Consider the following 19,252-nt stretch of genomic DNA (forward strand, 5'->3'; position numbering starts at 1 on the left):
TTTATTTTCAGCACCTTTAAGCACATTTTCAGTTTGTCTCTGCACTGATGAAAGTAAACTATGACAGGCAAAATGTGAAGCCATTTACTTTGCCCAAACAATTATAGATTAATTCCTGTTCTTTTACCCTTTATTTATTAGAATAGGGATGGTTCTGTTGAGTCCTTTATCTCGACAGAAGTATTATCTCAGTTTATATTTAGGTTTTAAGCATTTAGTTTATCAAATTGTGGAATGAAAGGCTTTTCTCTGGTTAATATAGTTTGCATAACGGGAGGAAGAGATTTTAGGAGTATTTGGGTCACCACAGTTACACTAAGCCTACTAAACTGATTCTGAGGGCAAACTTCATTTAGTTCTTTTAGGATATCAATCTTTTCTTCTAATTCTGTGGTCTGGTCCCAAGAATTAAAGTATACACACATAGACACATTTGCACACAAGAAGTGGAGTGTACACACACACACACACCTTTTGTTATTTGACTGTCAGGGTCCATTCTTCATCTTCCTAAAACATTATCTGTCCTTCATCCTGGCCTCTGACCTCCCTTTCCTCTTAAGTTTGATGCTTTTTTCCCTACGTTCAGATACATTAAGAATTGATATTCAACTACTCTTGACCAGTTTAATCATGCAGGTGTTTTACAGCCACATCTGTTGATTGTTCTGTGCCCATGCCATACTGGTTATTAAATATTTTGAGTACTACTCTGAGAAATATGCTACTTTATTTCTTTAAAAAATATTATACCATAATCTTTCATGTTCATTTCCTAGAAGATATCCTTATGCTTCTTTCATCTACTCTAAGATCTCTAATAAGAACATCTTTTTATTGGACTTTTTATCTTTGCTATTAGTGGTGAAGAGATTCTTGGATTTTAGGATTTTTTTCTTTTTAAATTATCTTAGATACCGTCCTTACATTACTTAACAAAATCAATTGATTAGGACACAAAAATAAACTGTTTAAGGTTAAAAATAGAGGACTTTTGGCAGCCTGTGAAATGAAGTCTGAAAATAGAATTTAAGTGAGCCTTGTAAAGTGGTAAGACAACAAAAGATAGAAAAGGGAAAGTTGAAATTCAGAGTAAAGATGGTTTTACTATATAAGTAGGACATTGGAATGGCAAAGTGATGAGTAGCAGTAAAATTAGAAGTCGTATAGTTGAAAATCAAAATATAGCAAGTATATTGCAATATTTCCAAGGTGTAAAAATTTAGTTTTGCCTTGCTTAGAAATTTTAAACTGTAACATGAGCAAATACTGTAAATATATTAACAAAAAGTTATATTGACATTAGTTCTTTTATTTCTGTTCCTCTTTATCTTTCCATAGCACTTGATGACCAGTGAAGACTCACCAATTATAGAATATTATCCGCCTGATTTTAAAACTGACCTAAATGGGAAACAACAGGAATGGGAAGCTGTGGTCCTAATCCCTTTTATTGATGAGGTCAGTGCCCGCAATAGTTATATGTACACACATATATTCTTTTTTTTTTTTCCCTTCAAGTTTTTGTTTAAATTCCAGGTAGTTAACATATAGTGTAAAATTAGTTTCAGGTGCAGAATTTAGTGGTTCATCACTTACATACAACACCTGGTGCTCATCACAACTGGTGTCCTCCTTAATCCCCATCACCTATTTAACTTCTCTCCACACTGCCCCCTGCCCAGTCCACCCTTTCTCTAGTAACCATCAGTTTGTTCTCTGTGGTTAAGACTCTTTTTCTTGGTTTGCCTCTTTTTTATTCCCCTTTTGTTCATTTGTTTTGTTTCTTAAATTCCACAAATGAATGAAATCATATGGTATTTGTTTTTCTCTGACTTATTTTGGTTAGTATAATACTCTCTAGGTCCATCCATGTCATTGCAAAAAAAAAAAAAAAAACAGAAAAGAAAAGAAAAGAAAAGGAAAAGGTTTTACAATAAATTATCTAAGCTTCCTACCACAAAAAGCTAAAAAAATGAGAAATTAAACCCAGACCAAGCAGAATGAAGGAAAAAATAAAAATAGGAACAGAAATCCACAGAAAATGAGCAAACAGTAGATAAAAATGAGTGTAACCAAAAGCTGGTTCTTTAAAAAGGTTAATAAAGTTGATAAAATCCTAGCTAGACTGATCAAGACAGGGGGAAGGGGACAAGAGGGAGGGAAAAAGAAATCAGATGAATTGCCAATATCAGGAATGGAAAAGGAGGTATCCTATAGATTTTACATATATTCAAAGGACAGTTAAAGAATATTGTGAACAACATTATGTGAACAAATTCAATAATCTAAATGAAATGAACACATTTCTTTGAAGACACAATTCAGCAAAACTAACAAAAAATTTTTAATCTGAATAGTCCTGTATCTTTTAAAGACATTTAATTCATAATTTAAAACCTTCCCACAGAGAAAATTCTCAACTCAGATGTGTTTACTTGTGAATTCTAGCAAACATTAAAGGAAGAAATAATACCACTTTTACACAAACTTGGAAAATAGAAGAGGGAAAGTCACTCTCCAATATATTTTAGATAGGGCGACTGTATTTTTTTCACATCTTTTTTTTTTTTTTTTTTTTAAGTAAGTTCTACACACAACGTTGAGCTCAAACTCATAAGCCCAAGATCAAGTGTCACATACTCTACTGACTGAGCCAGCCAGGCGCCCCTTTAAACATATTTGATTAGACCAGCATAACCCAGATGCCCAAACTAGACAGTCTGCTAGTCTGCCCTTGGGCCAAAATTCACATCCTGTCCAAATACAAAACTCACTGACCTCTCCCAAAAATCTCATCTCATTACACATTAAACTCAAAGTTTAGGATTTGATCTTTAAAGTTTTTATTTTATAATTTTTTCCAGATTTTGCTACTTCTTTACTCTTCATACCACTTTTTCTATAAATGCTTCGAAAATGTCATAGACAATTACCGGACTAAAAGTCTAGGAGGCCACTCTGGAAAATAGTTCAGTAGATTCTTATAAAGTTAAACATACATTTACTCTTCAATCCAGTAGTCACACTCCTGGATATTTATCTTAGAAAAAATTAACACTGTCTTCACACAAAAGCCTGTACACAAATATTCAGAGCAACTTACTTGTAATAACCCAAATTGGAAAAAATTCATATGTCCTTTAATGAGAGAGTAGATAAACAAAAGGTAGTATATCCATTTAGTAGAATATTACTCAGCAATATAAAGAGCTATTGATATAAGCAACTTGGATGAAAAAAAATTCACTTGAGTGAAAAAAGTCAGAATGTTATGTATTATATGGTTCCATTTATATAATATTCTTTTTTTCCTATGGAGATAGAAGTTTAGTGAATACAGCCCAAGGGAGTCACCCAGGCTGGACAACAGAGGAGAGGCTGTTTGCCTATAATATTCTTGAAATGACAAAATGATTGTGATGTAAAACATGCAGCAGTTGTTAGGGGTGAAGATTGGGGATAGGGTGACAAAACAGATGAACATAAAGGAAGGGAAACAAAAATAATACAAAAATAGGGAGGGGGACAAAACAAAAGAGGCTCATAAATATGGAGAACAAACAGGGTTGCTGGAGGGGTTGTGGGAGGGGGGATGGGCTAAATGGGTAAGGGGCATTAAAGAATCTACTCCTGAAATCATTGCTTCACTATATACTAACTAATTTGGATGTAAAGTTTAAAAAATAAAAAGTAAACTCAAATTACAAATTTAAAAAAATAATTAAAAATAAAAAAAATAAATTTAAAAACTAAAAAAAATTTTTAAGAAGATTGGGGATAGGGTGTGATTATAAAGGAGCAACAAAGAGTTTCTTCATGATGATGTAACAGTTGTTTATTCTAGTTTCAGTGATGGTTATATGAATCCATACATATGATAAAAATTTTGTAGCACTGTACACATAAGAAATCACATACAAAAACCAGTGAAATCTGAGTAAGTCTTTAGTTAAAAGTGTTGTACTAACATCATTATCCTGATTTTGATAATGTACTTGAGGCTATGTGTATGATATTATCATTGGGAAAACCTGGATGAAAGGTACATGGGAACACTCTGTACTAATTTTGCAGCTTCTTGTGAATCTTCATCTTTTTTGCCACTATACATAATATGCTGTGATAAAAGTAGCTATGTATTTATGTATTTGTTTGTTTGTCTATGCAGTCCTAGGTGCTAGAGATTTTATTTTTTTAAGATAGATTCCCAAAAGTGGGATAGCTTGGGTAATGGGAATGTATGTTTATTTTTTTTTTATATTTTTTTTCAAAAAGACTAGTCTGATTCACCAATGTTTGGTCCCTACTCTGCCTCTCCAGACCTGGATATTATTGCTTCATTTAATTTTTGGCCAATCTGCTGATGATGGGTGCCATTTTATCATTATTCAAATTTGCTTTTCTCTGATCCCTAATTTGAATGTATTTTTATATATGTGCTTGCCCTTTGCATTTTCTCTTTGTAAATTGCCTTTCTCTCTATAAATATCCTTTCCCTCATTTTCCTTTCTTTTTTTTTTAGAAAAAGAATTTAAAAAAGAATTTAAAAAAAGAATTTTTATCAATTCTTTTTATGTTAGGAATATTCTTTTCTAACATGGCATTTGTCTCTTGATTTGCTGATAAATCTTCTGTCACATGCGTTATGTATTGTTTAAAAAGGTCTAGGGGAACCTGGGTGGCTCAGTTGCTTAAGCGTCCGACTGAGGCTCAGGTCACGATCTCACGGTTCATGAGTTCAAGCTCCGCCTCAGGCTCTGTGCTGACAGCTTGGAGCATGGAGCCTGCTTCTGATTCTGTGTCTCCCTCTCTCTGCCCCTCCCCTGCTCACGCTCTGTCTCTCTCTGTCTCTCAAAAATAAATACAAAAAAATTTTAAAAAAATGTCTTGAGCCGCTTAGGTGGCTCAGTCAGTTGAGAGTCCAACTTCGGCTTAGCTCATGATCTTCTGGTTCATGAGTTTGAGCCCCGTGTCAGGCTGTCTGCTGTTAGCACAGAGCCCACTTGGATCCTCCGTCCCCCTCTCTCTCTCTGCCCCTCCCCTGCTTATGTGTGTGCATGCCCTCTCTTTCTCTCTCAAAAAGAAACATTTAAAAAAATTATTTTTTAATTAAAAAAAAAATGTCTTTTCCCTTAAGACTGTTAGGTTTTCTCCAATCTTACTTAAATAAGAATTTATCACCTCAAATTACTAATACTCTCCTAGATTTTCTTCTAATACTTTTATTGTCATATTACTCTAATACATATTTTTGTATATAGTAGGAAGTTGGGAGTGTATGTGCTTTTTCTTCCAGCTGGATAGGTAGTTGTAACAGCCCCATTATTTTATATTATTTTATTTTATTTTATTTTATTTTATTTTATTTTATTTTATTTTATTTTTTGAGAGAGAGAGTTAAGATTTTTGTTTTTTAAGACCACAAATAATGAATCTGTGTACTGAGGGAAAAGATCTATTCTGTATGTTGAGATTACATAATTTTTATACTTTTAACCCCTGTCTTCAATCTTTAAATTTAGAAGCGATTGTTGGAAGCCATGGAAACATGTAATCACTCCCTCAAAAAGGAAGAGAGAAAAAGAAACCAACATAGTGAGTGCCTAATGTGCTGGTATGATAGAGACACAGAGTTCACCTACCCCTCACCATGGCCAGAAAAGTTCCCTGCCATAGAACGTTGTTGCACAAGGTAATGTTATTTGGTAATTTTTCAACAACAGCAATAAGCAGCTCCCCCTGGGGCCTGGGGAAGCTTTTGAATATCTATTTGGAGAATTAACAAATAATTTATGATAATTATAGTCAGTTGATAATGAATTACACCCAACTTGCAAAAGATCATACCATCTCCCTCTCAGAATTGTTTCTGTGGTTCTCTGCTTTGGTCAGATTCTGCTTCTCCCTTTCTGTCTTCTGTTAAACTTGAGGTTTTTTAGTTTTTTTGGTTTTAATTTTTCCTCTCTAGAATTTATCTGTACTCCTACCTCAACAGGAGATACAAATTTTTGTTTCCACTGTCAGTGTCTACTTTGATATGTTATGACTTTGCCTCTTATATTCCCAACCACCCAACTGGAAAGAAGAAAAAAATAATAAAAGTGTTTCTATATTTTCTTGCCTGAAACTCATTTCTTCTTTTTCTTCCTCATTAAAATGTCTTTGTTGTTTTTTTTTTCTTTTCTCTCATTTTCCCTGCAAATCATTTACCCAGATGGCAGCTAAAGTGAATATCTCCCAGTTATGCTTTTCCCTTTTTTTTGGAACATAACCTCAAGATTTTATTGTCTTCATAATGTAACATAATATGAAGCTTAGAACTGGATCATTTTGGCCCTTTCTCTTCTTATCTCCTCCCAGTTCAAAATGCTTGCATCTCTTAGGGGCGGCTGGGTGGCTTAGTCAGTTAAGCGTCTGACTCTTGACTTCAGCCCAGGTCATTTTCTCAAGGTTCGTGGTTTTGAGCCCCATGTTAGGCTCTTCACTGACAGCATGGAACCTACTTAAGATTCTCTCTCAGTTTTTCTCTTACCCTCCCCTAGTGGCACACATGTGTTCTCTCCCCCCCTACCCCCGCCCGTGCCCCCCTCACTTAAAATAAATAAACTTTCAAAAAAATGCTCACATCTTTTAATATTCAGCATTCTCTTAGATCTGCAGTTGGGCTCAACACATTCAGGCCTCACCACAATCTTTGTCGTTTTAACCTTTTCCTGGAAAATTGGCTTAGTTTTCCCATTATAGCCACTCTACTTCCTGTCATAACACCACTCTCCATGGGCATAAAGAGAATCTTTGCCTTTCTTATGCTGTGTCATTTTGTGGGGTTGGGGCTTGCCACACTTCTTGCAGCAAGTCCAGCAGGTTTTCGGAACGTTCACCATGGTTGCAAGAGTGCTATTGGCATGGAAAGCACTTTTCCCTTTTGTTAAAGCAAAGAGAAAGATGAAATAGATATTATGAAATGTTTATTTTCCATCTGGGTTTTAGAACATGGAAGATATGGAGATTTGTAATGTGCTTAATATGTCCCTTTGCTTCTAAATTAAATATATAAAAATATATACATAAATGTGTATGTGTGTGTGTGTGTATATATATATATATATATATATATGTATATATATATATATATGTATGTTTTAAGTTAATGGGGAAAACTTCCATTCAGTAATCTATAGGCATATTTAGGCCTAGATCAATAATAACAAAGAATCTGGGTTGTTCTGCTGTATATTTTCTTTGTCTTAAAAGACAAATTGTCATTCCCTTGCTTAAAAGCAAGGATGACTCTTGGAAAAAATTCTAGGGAATACTGAAAAACTGTGATTGCTTGTAATTTGTATGAATGTTAAATGCCTTGATTTATTTTCTAGGTATAAAATAATATCATTAGATGCTTGGCGTGTAGACATAAGCAAGAACAAAATAACCAGGGTTGACCAGAAGGCATTATATTTCTGTGGATTTCCTACTCTGAAACACATCAAACACAAAGTCAGTGGCTGTTTAGTTCAGAATTTTTTCACCTTATTGAATGTAAAGTGATTATGGAGAAAGAATTAAAATTAAACTCTCTGAATTCTTTTAAAGTTTTTTTTGAAGAAAAATGGGGTTCAAGTATTCCAACAAAGTAGTCGTGGAGAAAACATGATGTTAGAAATCTTACTGAGTGCAGAATCAGATGAACTTGTAAGTATTTTCTTTATTGTATATTATTAGGTGCTTATTATGCATAAAACTGTTCTAGCTTCAGTGTGTTTATCAAAGAGGTATAACATGTAGTAACTTCAAAAGTTCATAGTAAATAAAGAAACCTTTACCCAGATTTTAAAGAACACATGTAATTGTGATCTAATGAGCAAATAATGCTCTACAAATTTTGAAAAGGAGATAAGCTGTGTTAGTTAAGTACAGGCTTGTAGATGAGACTAGGCTTGAGCTGAGTGCTATGAGAAAGATTGCCACAGAGCGAAGAAAAGGAGGGGAAGGGTGGGTATTCCAGTTGAAAGGAATAACTTAAGCTGGAAATTGTGGTCAAAAATAAATATGTGATACATTATCATATTTTTTTAACCTTTTTGTATGTCTGAAATTTTTCTTAATACTTTTTCCTTTTTTAGAATAAATGTGATATATTTGAGGAGAAGAACTAGGTAAACCTGACTGAAGCAGAGGACTTGTGTTGGGAAATAATAGAATATAAGGTTGAAAAAACAGATTGAAGCCAGATTATGGAGGACCTTGAATACTAGGCTAAAAGGAGTTTGGACTTTTTCCCCCCCATAACTGTTATCTTGAAATCATATTCTCATAAGGATTAATTTGGTGGCAATATAATAGACTAAACTGCACAAAAGAGAAATGGAAGAAACAAAAAAGCCTGAAAGTTCAGAGGTTGTGGTTACAGAAGCATTAGGTGTTAAGGACAAAAACTGTGGAAATAGTAATAGATCTGGATGAACAAGACTAATAAAATTGACAAGTTTCATCATTTGTTCATATAACATAGGGGGTGAAAAGAGGAAGAAAATACTAAATACGACTCTCAGATATCCAGCCTAATTAACTAGAAAATAATTGCTGTTTTCCAAATAAAGAAGTTAAAGTGGGAAGTCTCTGGTTTGAGGGGATTAATGATAAATAATGGTGAAATTTTAAGGCAATGCTAAGGCATTTAACTGGAGCTGCCCTGCCAGTCTTTCTCAGTAAGAGTTCTATTAAGAGATCTAAGACCGGATGCCCTAAGCCATCCATTTGAATGTGGTAGATTAACTTATCTTCTGTACATTTAGAGTGGGATTGGCTGTGTACTGTTCTTGGGAGAATTGGGAAAATAGTCAAATTATGTTTTGTGTTCTATGGTTTAGGTGAAAAAAAACCTCAGCCCAGAAAGGCTGCAATTTAATACCTGGAGCTGGAGCTTGGAGGGAGATAAGGATATAAAGTCATCAGCAAGGAGATGATGGCTCGGGCCTTGGAGCTCATTTTCCTGAAGAAAATAGACTCTGAGGGTTTAAGATCTGAGCTTTAAGAAATACCCATAGTCAGAAAGGGAGGAAAAGGGACCAGTGAAAATGATAATTACATACAGAGAGTTGAGAGAAAATGACTTCCAAGTTAAGTAATATCACAGAAATATGGAGTAGATACTACATAACAGTGCAAGAAGAATAAAACAAGGTCTGTGAATTTGTCCTTCAGGCACCATTATTGGCCTTTGAGGATTTCATTCCAGTAGATTTCATTCCTAACTTCTAATCCGGGGACTAGGTAGGTGGAAATTAGACATAGCAGGTATTAGGCCCTCAGTTAAGATTATCATTGAAAGAGGTCTAGAAACATAACTGTAGGTAGAGAACAGAGAGTTTAACAAGCTAAATCCATGTTAAAAGAAGAGAGGTAGAGCTAATGGAGAAAGGAGGTCTTAAAGATAGTGTAGAGGGAAGGGATGTTTATGATAAGAAGACCCCATGTGAGGTATTAAGGAGTCTCATCTTGGCCTTAAGTGAAAGGATTAACCTGAGAAACTGACAACTTTTCCCTTGAAAACTAAAGGGGAGAAGTGGGAGAATGAAATAGAAATAGATGTATAGAGGAGAAAAGGATAATTATGGGATCCTAATTTTAATGTTGAAACTTGTTTTATTTATCAGAAACCATTGTTTTGTTTTATATGTTGACATTAAGAAATGTCTGAATATAATTAAAAGTTAATGCAGAAGTCTAAAACTGGTCATCTCTAATTGTTAAACATTTGCTAATAATAATTAAGCATAATAAACAGAAAAGAACTCAATGAAAATTTGAGGTTAAACTTCATTTTCTACCAAAAAGTTGTTTAATAATCATAATAATAATTATAATATTTCCTTTTAAAACTAGAATTTTACCTAGCATATTATTTCATACAGAGTATTTACATAGCATTTTATAGTTTATAAAGGCTTTTGTGTATGTTATTTTATCACCAAATAAACATTGTGAGGTAGATATTATTTCTTATTCTCACAGAAGAAAACTGTGTCTCAGTGGGGTTTAAATGATTTGCCTAAGATTCTATAGCTGGAAAGAGGTGGAACGCAAATTTGGACCAATGATTCCTAATTTTAAGTCTAGGGTTCTTATTTCATTATACCAACTACAGTCTGAAATGAAATCAGATTTCTTAGATTCTGTTATCTGATTATATGGTATGAAACAATGAATAATAGCCCTTTTCTCATTTCTGCTGTCTTTTCACTTTTCCGTTTCCATGAGAAAATCATGGAATTATACATGATATTATTATCATGAGAATAATAGAATCATAGAATTTTACAACTATATAGAATTTTGTAAAGCATCTGTTCCAACTCATTACTTTTACAAATTAAGAAACTTAAATGGAGATTAGAAAAGGGACCATTAGCAGACCTAAGAACCTAGGTTTCTTGCTAAACATTATTTCTAATAATGTTGGCCATTATTACGGACAGTAATACATTATAGGTCATTGCTCTTCTGTTTAATTTCACTGAAACCTATTTTCTCACCAAGTAATTTCATTGAGGATTAAAATTAAAATTTACTAGTAACTACCATTGCTGTTGAGAAAATGAGAAGGAGACGAGCTTCCTGGTGTCATAATGTTTATAGTGCAGGAAAGTACTTTTAAGTTGGTCATAGTGCCTCTCTAATAAGAAGAGATTGGTAGAGAGGAAGATAAACTTGGTCACCTTTAACAAATTCATACTAAAATAAAGGGTAAGGAAAGGCACATGGTCAAAAACAACTTAAAAATATATTTTAAAATAAAAGGGAAAAAAAACTAAACAGAAATCATAGAAATGTACTAGAAAGAAAAAAAGTAGTTAGCAATAAAGGTACAACTTAGAGAAGACAAATTAAGAGAACTAATGGGAGCCACCTGGGTGGCTCAGTCGGCTAAGTGTCCAACTTTGGCTCAGGTCATGATCTCGTGGTTTGTGAGTTCGAGCCCTGCGTCGGGCTCTGTGCTGACAGCTCAGAGCCTGGAGCCTGTTTCAGGTTCTGTGTCTCCCTCTCTCTCTGCCCCTCCCCCACTCACGCTCCTCTCTGTCTCCCAATAATAAACATTTTTTAAAAAATTTTTTTTAAAAGAGAACTAACTGAATTCAAGTAGATGGAAAAGTTGAAAAGAGCAGGAAAGGTTGAAAAGAGCATAGGGAATAAATGACACAAGTGAGTAAATGGTATTTGATACCTGTTTTAATTATTAAGTTGAGTCTTTATTGATTTTAAAGATAGTTATAAATGCAAGCTAGTTTTTAATTAATTTTGCCTTTGTAAAATTTTCTCCTGGACCTGAAACATGAGTGAACTTTTCTGCTTTTACTTTAAGAGTATAGAAAATATAGCTTCTTCAGTGCTTGGAAAATCTGTCTTTGTTAATTGGCCTCATCTTGAAGAAGCTAGAGTTGTTGGTGTATCAGACGGAGAAACTAAGTAAGTAAGATTTGATGTATACATTGTAGATTTATATTTGTTTTCTTACTTGATGGCTTTTATTGATCCTGTTTAAAACTGATATAATTATTATAAAAATATTTATATACTCTAGTGAAATTAGTCTTCTAATCACATCACTCGATGTTTAACCACAATACATCCCTGAGATATTTTAGATGCATTTATTATTTTTTCTCTTTTGCTTTCTTTTCCTTTTAATAACTTAAAAGTTCTATATCCTAATTTTTGCTAGCAGTTATTATATTATTTAGTAAATGTATTTCTCTGACAAGAATCAATAGCGTATATAACCTTACTTTTACCATGCCTCTCCCAGGTTTTATTTAAATAATACATTAATTTTTAAAAATACAGGTCATCTATTTAAGGAGTAATTTCTTATTTTACTCGAGTTCATTGAGGATATAAGAAATCTTGAGTATTCTTTTAATCATCAGAATTCAGTCCCCCTACCTTTCTGATATAGTCCAGTTTATCACTTTTTTCTTTTACCTATCATGCTTTTAGTCAGAACTCCTTACCTAGCTCTAGGTCCGAGAGATTTTCTCCTATATTTTATTCAAAAAGTTTTGCTTACTTGATAATTTTACCTCATCCTTTTACGTTTAAATATATGATCTACTGTGAATTAAGTTTTATATTTGGTATGAGGTTTAGGTCAAAGTTCATATATTTGTCTATGAATGAATGTTCTTTTTTCTTCTTCTTTCATGAAGATAGAAGTGTTCCATTTATATGGAAGCATATGGAAAGTGCCATATACTTTTTATTTTGCTTCCCAGATTTTATTTCAAGTTAGTTAACATACAATGTAATATTGGTTTCAGGAGTAGAATTTAATGATTCAGCACTTACATGTAACACCCAGTGCTCATCCCAACAAGTGCCCTCCTTAATGCTCATCACCCATTTAGCCCATTCCCCCTCCTACCCACCTCCCCTCCAGCAGTCTTCAGTTTGTTCTTTTTAGTTAACAGTCTCTTATGGTTTGCCTCCCTCTGTTTTTTCATCTTATTTTTTTACTCCTTCTCTTCCCCTACAAAAGGTTTATTTGAACAAATTATAGCTGAGAACTTCCCTAATCTGGGGAAGGAAACAGGCATTCAGGTCCAAGAAGCACAGAGAACTCCCCTTTTCAAAATCAACAAAAACAGGTCATATCAGTAGTGAAACTTGGAAAATACAAAGATAAAGAGAGAATTCTGAAAGCAGCTAGGACAAAAGGTCCTTAACCTACAAGTGTAGATACATAAGGTTAGCAGCAGACCTCTCCACAGAAATAGGAATGAAGAGTCAGTTGCTCCAGCACCATTTGTTGAAAAGATGGCCTTCCTCCATTACATTGCCTTTCCACCTTTGTCAAAAATCAGTTGAGTACATTTGTGTGGGTCTACTTCTGAGTTTTCCATTTTGTCCCATTTATCTGTATGTCTGTTTTTATCCCAGTACCACACTGTCTTATTTCTGTAGCTCTGTAGTAAGTCTGACCTTGGGTAAAAATCTCACAAATTATATATAGGATCTGTATGCTGAAGAAAGCAAACACTGATGAAAGAAATCAAAGATTGAAATAAATGGAGATCCATTTGGATCAGAAAACAGAACATAGTAAAGATAACAAATCTCCCCAAATTAATGTATAGGTTTAGAGCAATTCCTATCAAAATCTCTCCCAGATTTTGATAGATACAGAACAGTATATTCAAAATTTTTATGGAAAGGCAAAGAACAAAAATATCTAAAATAACTGAGAAAAATAAAAATAATACAGAAAGGGGATGCCTGGGTGGCTCAGTCGCTTAAGTGTCTGACTCTTGATTTTAGCTCAAACCATGATCTCACAGTTCATGGGTTTGAGCCCCATGTTGGGCTCTGTGCTGACAGCTCAGAGCCTCCTTGGGATTCTCTCTCCCTCTCTCTATCAAAATAAATAAATAAACATTTTAAAAAATAAAGCAGAAGGAATCACTCTGCTTAAATTATTTTGGAGCTGTAAATGATTACAGCTGTAAATGATATTATATTTTAAATGTCACTTTCCCAAGGTAATATCTAGAAATACGACTGATTTCTGTACGTTGATTTTATATCCTGGGACCTGGCTAAACTAACTTCCTTGCCTCTTTACTTGAGGAGTCCAGGTCAGTTATTTTGTAGAATTCTGAATGTACTTGATTGTCTCTTCATAGTTTCATTTAAGTTGGTCCTCCATCCCATATATTTCCTGTTAACTGGTAGTTAAGTATAGTGGTTTGATCAGAATCAAGTTAAGCTTTTTAGTAAAAATACTTTATTGCATTGGAGAGTATTTTTTAATTCTATAAAAATTTATATTTTATTAAGTATTTTTATTTTTATTTTTTTTTCATGTTTATTTTTGAGAGAGAACATGAGTTGGGGAGGGGTAGAGAGAGGGAGACACAGAATCCAAAGCAGGTTCTAGGCTCTGCGCTATCCACACAGAGCCTGACACAGCTCACACTCACAAACTGCGAGATCATGACCTAAGCCGAAATCAGAGACTCAACTGACTGAGCCACCCAAGTGCCCCTGTGTTTAATCTTTTTTTTAATAGAAAGAGTAATAATTCTTATATTTTGATTGAAAATTTTTACAAGTCCATGTCCTGAAATTTATATTACAGTTTAAAAAAAAGGAGGCTTGGTTTTTTGCTATTATAACCATGTAGAAACCTTTTCACTTTGAAGACTCATACTACTAGAACACTATATTAAACCACAAATTTGGGGGTAATACATTTTAATTTTATTTTAATCTTTTAAGATTTTACTTGGAAGAACCTCCAGGAACACAGAAGCTTTATTTAGGAAGAACTGCCCCACCATCTAAAGTGGTCCATCTTGGAGACAAAGAACAATCTAACTGGACAAAAGAAGTACAAGGAATTTCAGAATAGTGAGTGTCATAAAATATATTTAATGTCGTGAAAGTAGAATGTGATTTAATGCACTTGTCCTCTGACTTATTTTCTGCTTAACATAGTAATCACTCTGAATACTGACTACATCTTCATTTTATGTTCTAAAGAAAATAATGAGTTCTAGTTTAAAATAATACCTGGTTAGCAGCAGTTATAGCCTTGCCCAGTTTGTCACTAAAATACTTGATGATGTACAAAAGAAAAAAAGACAGAATCACATAATACTGGGAATAATAGTTAAGGTTGTGTGCATTTGAGACTTATTTTTACTAATCATAAGGCCATTGAATTTTTGGCCATATGTAGTAATGAAAATAGGAAGGAAAATTGTCCTTTTTTTGTCACCCTTACTCCCTGCTCACTCTCCTACCTTTCCTACATCTAAGTCCCATATGCCCTGAATTTAGAAATGCAAGGTCTGTACCAACCAAATAACTAAGAAGCTGGCCCTCCTCCATGATCCTACCATAACAGTACTTCCCATTCTTTATCCAAATACTAGAATCCTCTAAACCAAAACAGAATAATAGAGGCTGGCAGTGGCACATGGAATGGTGTTATAAATGTATATCTATCACCCTTCCTATTAAAACTATAATAGCATTCATTGATAAATGGGGAATTTGAGGAGACGCCTCTTATACAATTTTGGAGCTAATAGGCCATAATATGCTTATTCAAAGATGCATAAACAGGGAAAATGTAAAAACATTATACAAAACCATCCCAGTGTCTATGTGCCAAATGTGGAAGCACCCAAATATATAAATCAATTAATCACAAACATAAAGAAACTCATCAATAGTAATACCATAATAGTAGGAGACTTCAACATCCCACCCACAGCAATGGACAGATCATCTAATCAAAAAATCAACAAGGAAACAATGACTTTGAATGACACATTGGACCAGATGGACTTAACAGATATATTCAGAACATTTCATCCTAAAGCAGCAGAGTATACATTCTTCTCCAGTGCACATGGAACATTCTCCAGTATAGACCATGTACTAGGACACAAATCAGCCCTACTAAGTAAGTTCAAAAAGATCGAGATCATACCATGCATATTTTCAGACCACAATGCTGTGAAACTCAAAATCGACCACAAGAAAAAAGTTGTAAAGGTAACAAATACTTGGAGACTGAAAAACATCCTACTAAAGAATGTATGGGCTAACCAAGCAGTTAAAGAAATTAAAAAGTGTATAGAAGTCAATGAAAATGATAGCACCACAACCCAAAACCTCTGGGACACAGCAAAGGCGGTCATAAGAGGAAAGTATATAGCAATCCAGGCCTTCGTAAAGAAGGAAGAAAGATCTCAGATACACAACCTAACCTTACACCTTAAGGAGCTGGAAAAAGAACAGCAAATAAAACCCAAAACCAGCAGAAGACAGGAAAAAATAAAGATTAGAGCAGAAATTAATGCTATCGAAACCAAAAAAAACAGAACAGATCAATGAAACCAGAAGCTGGTTCTTTGAAAGAATTAACAAAATTGATAAACCATTAGCCAGTTTGATCAAGAAGAAAAGGAAAGGACCCAAATAAGTAAAATCAAGAATGAAAGAGGAGAAATCACAACCAACACAACAGAAATAAAAACAATAATAAGAGAATATTATGAGCAATTATATGCCAATAAAATGGGCAGTCTGGAAAAATGGACAAATCCCTAGAAATATATACACTACCAAAACTGAAAGAGGAAGAAATAGAAAATTTGAACAGACTGATAACCAGTAAGGAAACTGAATTAGTAATAAAAAATCTGCCAAAAAAACGAAAGTCCAGGGCCAGATGGCTTTCCAGGGGAATTCTACCAAACATTTAAGGAAGAGTTAACACCTATTCTCTTGAAGCTGTTCCAAAAAATAGAAATGGAAGGAAAACTTCTAAACTCTTTCTATGAGGCCAGCATTACCTTGATTCCAAAACCAGACAGAAACCCCACTAAAAAAGAGAACTATAGACCAATTTCCCTGATGAACATGGATGCAAAAATCCTCAACAAGATATTAGCCAACCGGATCCAACAATACATTAAAAAAATTATTCACCATGACCAAGTGGGATTTATACCTGTGATGCAGGGCTGGCTCAATATCCACAAAACATTCAGTGTGATTCATCACACCAATAAAAGAAAGGACAAGAACCATATGATCCTCTCAATAGATGCAGAGAAAGCATTTGACAAAATAGAGCAGCCTTTCTTGATAAAAACCATCAAGAAAGTAGGGATAGAAGGATCATACCTCAAGATGACAAAAAGCCATATATGAGTGACCCAATGCTAGTATCATCCTCATTGGGGAAAAACTGAGAGCTTTCCCCCTAAGGTCAGGAACAAGACAGGGATGTCCACTCTCGCCACTGTTATTCAACATGGTATGGGAAGTCTTAGCTTCTGCAATCTGACAACACAAACTAATAAAAGGCATCCAAATCGGCCAGGAGGAGGTCAAACTTTCACTCTTCACAGATGACATGATACTCTATATGGAATACCCAAAAGATTCCACCAAAAAACTGCTAGAACTGATTCATGAATTCAGCAAAGTTGCAGGATATAAAATCAATGCACAAAAATTGGTTGCATTCCTATACACCAACACTGAAGCAACACAAAGAGAAATCAAGGAATTGATCGCATTTACAGTTGCATAAAAAACCATAAGATACCTAGGAATAAATCTAACCAGAGAGGTGAAAAACCTATACATTGAAAACTATAGAAAGCTTATGAAAGAAATTGAAGAAGACACAAAGAAATGGAAAAAGATTCCATGCTCCTGGATAGGAAGAACAAATATTATTAAAATGTCGATACTACCCAAAGCAATCTACATATTCAACGCAATCCTTATCAAAGTAACACCAGCATTTTCACAGAGCTAGAATAATCCTAAAATTTGTGTGGAACCAGAAAAAACCCTGAATAGCCAAAGCAGTCTTGAAAAAGAAAACCAAAGCAGGAGGCATCACAATCCCAGACTTCAAGCTATACTACAAAGCTGTAATCATCAAGACAGTATGGTACTGGCACAAGAACAGACACTCAGATCAATGGAATAGAATAGAGAACCCAGAAATGGACCCACAAACGTATGGCCAACTAATCTTTGACAAAGCAGGAAAGAATATCCAATGGAATAAAGACAGTCTCTTCAGCAAGTGATGCTGGGAAAACTGGACAGCGACATGCAGAAGAATGAACCTGGACCCCTATCTTACACCATACACAAAAATAAACTCAAAGTGGATGAAAGACCTCAATGTAAGACAGGAAGCCATCAAAATCCTCGAGGAGAAAGCAGGCAGAAACCTCTTTGATCTTGGCTGCAGCAATTTCATACTCAACACATCTGTGGAGGCAAGGGAAACAAAAGCAAAAATGAACTACTGGGACCTCATCAAAATAAAAACCTTCTGCACAGCGAAGGAAACAATCAGCAAAACTAAAAGGTAACTGACAGAATGGGAGAAGATATTTGCAAATGACATATCAGATAAAGGGTTAGTATCCAAAATCTACAAAGAACTTATCAAACTCAACACCCAAAACACAAAGAATCCACTGAGGAAACGGGCAAAAGACATGAATAAACACTTCTCCAAAGAAGACATCCAGATGGCCAATTGACACATGAGAAAATGCTCAACATCACTCATCATCAGGGAAATACAAATCAAAACCACAATGAGATACCACCTCACACCTGTCAGAATGGCTAACATTAACAACTCAGGCAATTAGAGATGTTGGCAAGGATGCAGAGAAAGAGGATCTCTTTTGCATTGTTGGTGGGAATGCAAGCTGGTACAGGCCACTCTGGAAAACAGTATGGAGGTTCCTCAAAAAACTAAAACCAGAACTACCTTACGACCCAGCAATTGCACTATTAGGCATTTATCCACGGGATACAGGTGTGCTGTTTCAAAGGGACACATGCACCCCCATGTTTATAGCAGCACTATCAACAATAGCGAAAGTATGGAAAGAGCCCAAATGTCCATCGATGGATGAATGGAGAAAGAAGATGTGTTATATATATACAGTGGAGTGTTACTCGGCAATCAAAAAGAATGAAATCTTGCCATTTGCAACTACGTGGATGGAACTGGAGGGTATTATGCTAAGTGAAATTAGTCAGAGAAAGACAAAAATCGTATAACTTCACTCATATGAGGACTCTAAGAGACAAAACAGATGACCATAAGGGAAGGGAAACAAAAATAATATAAAAACAGGGAGGGGGACAAAACAAGAGACTCATAAATATGGAGAACAAACTGAGGGTTGCTGGAGGGGTTGTGGGAGGGGGAATGGGCTAAATGGGTAAAGGGCATTAAGGAATCTACTCCTGAAATTATTGCTTCACTATATACTAATTTGGATGTAAATTTAAAAAATAAAAAATAAAGTTAAATTACAAACAAAACAAAAACATCCCAGTGTCAAAGAAGGAGATAGCTCTCAGGAGGTAGAGTGTATTTTTGCCTTCTCACAGTAATTAGATACTCCTGTCTTGGTTGATAATATACTGAATTTTGTTTTACAGTGCATAAATCACAATAATAAACTTATTTGTGTGATTAAGGACTTTTTCCCGAGATATTATGCTAAGGGTAGGGAACATATCTATTTTTTCATTACTATTCTCATTCCTTGACTAATGCACTAGGCAGTCAATAAATGTTAGTTTGAATAAATAGAGATTGCTTTGTTCAAGTCCTTTGTTTGAAAAGAAAGTCATTCAAAATACTGTAAGAGTTTAGATATTTGTTTATGTACTCAACAATTAT

The 19,252-nt window shown here is 34.5% G+C and overlaps 1 protein-coding gene across 6 annotated transcripts in view; it reads left to right on the forward strand.

Moving 5' to 3' along the window:
- Nucleotides 1-19,252, forward strand: part of XRN1 (5'-3' exoribonuclease 1) — a 120,668-nt gene that overhangs the window by 35,056 nt on the left and 66,360 nt on the right. For all 6 annotated transcript variants that reach the window (XR_006299479.1, XM_043595228.1, XM_043595229.1 and 3 more), the window contains 6 exons: nucleotides 1,342-1,461; nucleotides 5,526-5,695; nucleotides 7,380-7,500; nucleotides 7,597-7,695; nucleotides 11,366-11,469; nucleotides 14,278-14,409. Coding sequence is in view for 5 of the 6 variants with exons in the window: in XM_043595228.1 (XP_043451163.1) it covers nucleotides 1,342-1,461; nucleotides 5,526-5,695; nucleotides 7,380-7,500; nucleotides 7,597-7,695; nucleotides 11,366-11,469; nucleotides 14,278-14,409 (746 nt within the window). In the remaining variant the exon portion in view is untranslated. The remainder of the gene's footprint in view (nucleotides 1-1,341; nucleotides 1,462-5,525; nucleotides 5,696-7,379; nucleotides 7,501-7,596; nucleotides 7,696-11,365; nucleotides 11,470-14,277; nucleotides 14,410-19,252) is intronic.

Source organism: Prionailurus bengalensis, chromosome C2 (assembly GCF_016509475.1).
Source record: "Prionailurus bengalensis isolate Pbe53 chromosome C2, Fcat_Pben_1.1_paternal_pri, whole genome shotgun sequence".
NCBI lineage: Eukaryota > Metazoa > Chordata > Mammalia > Carnivora > Felidae > Prionailurus > Prionailurus bengalensis.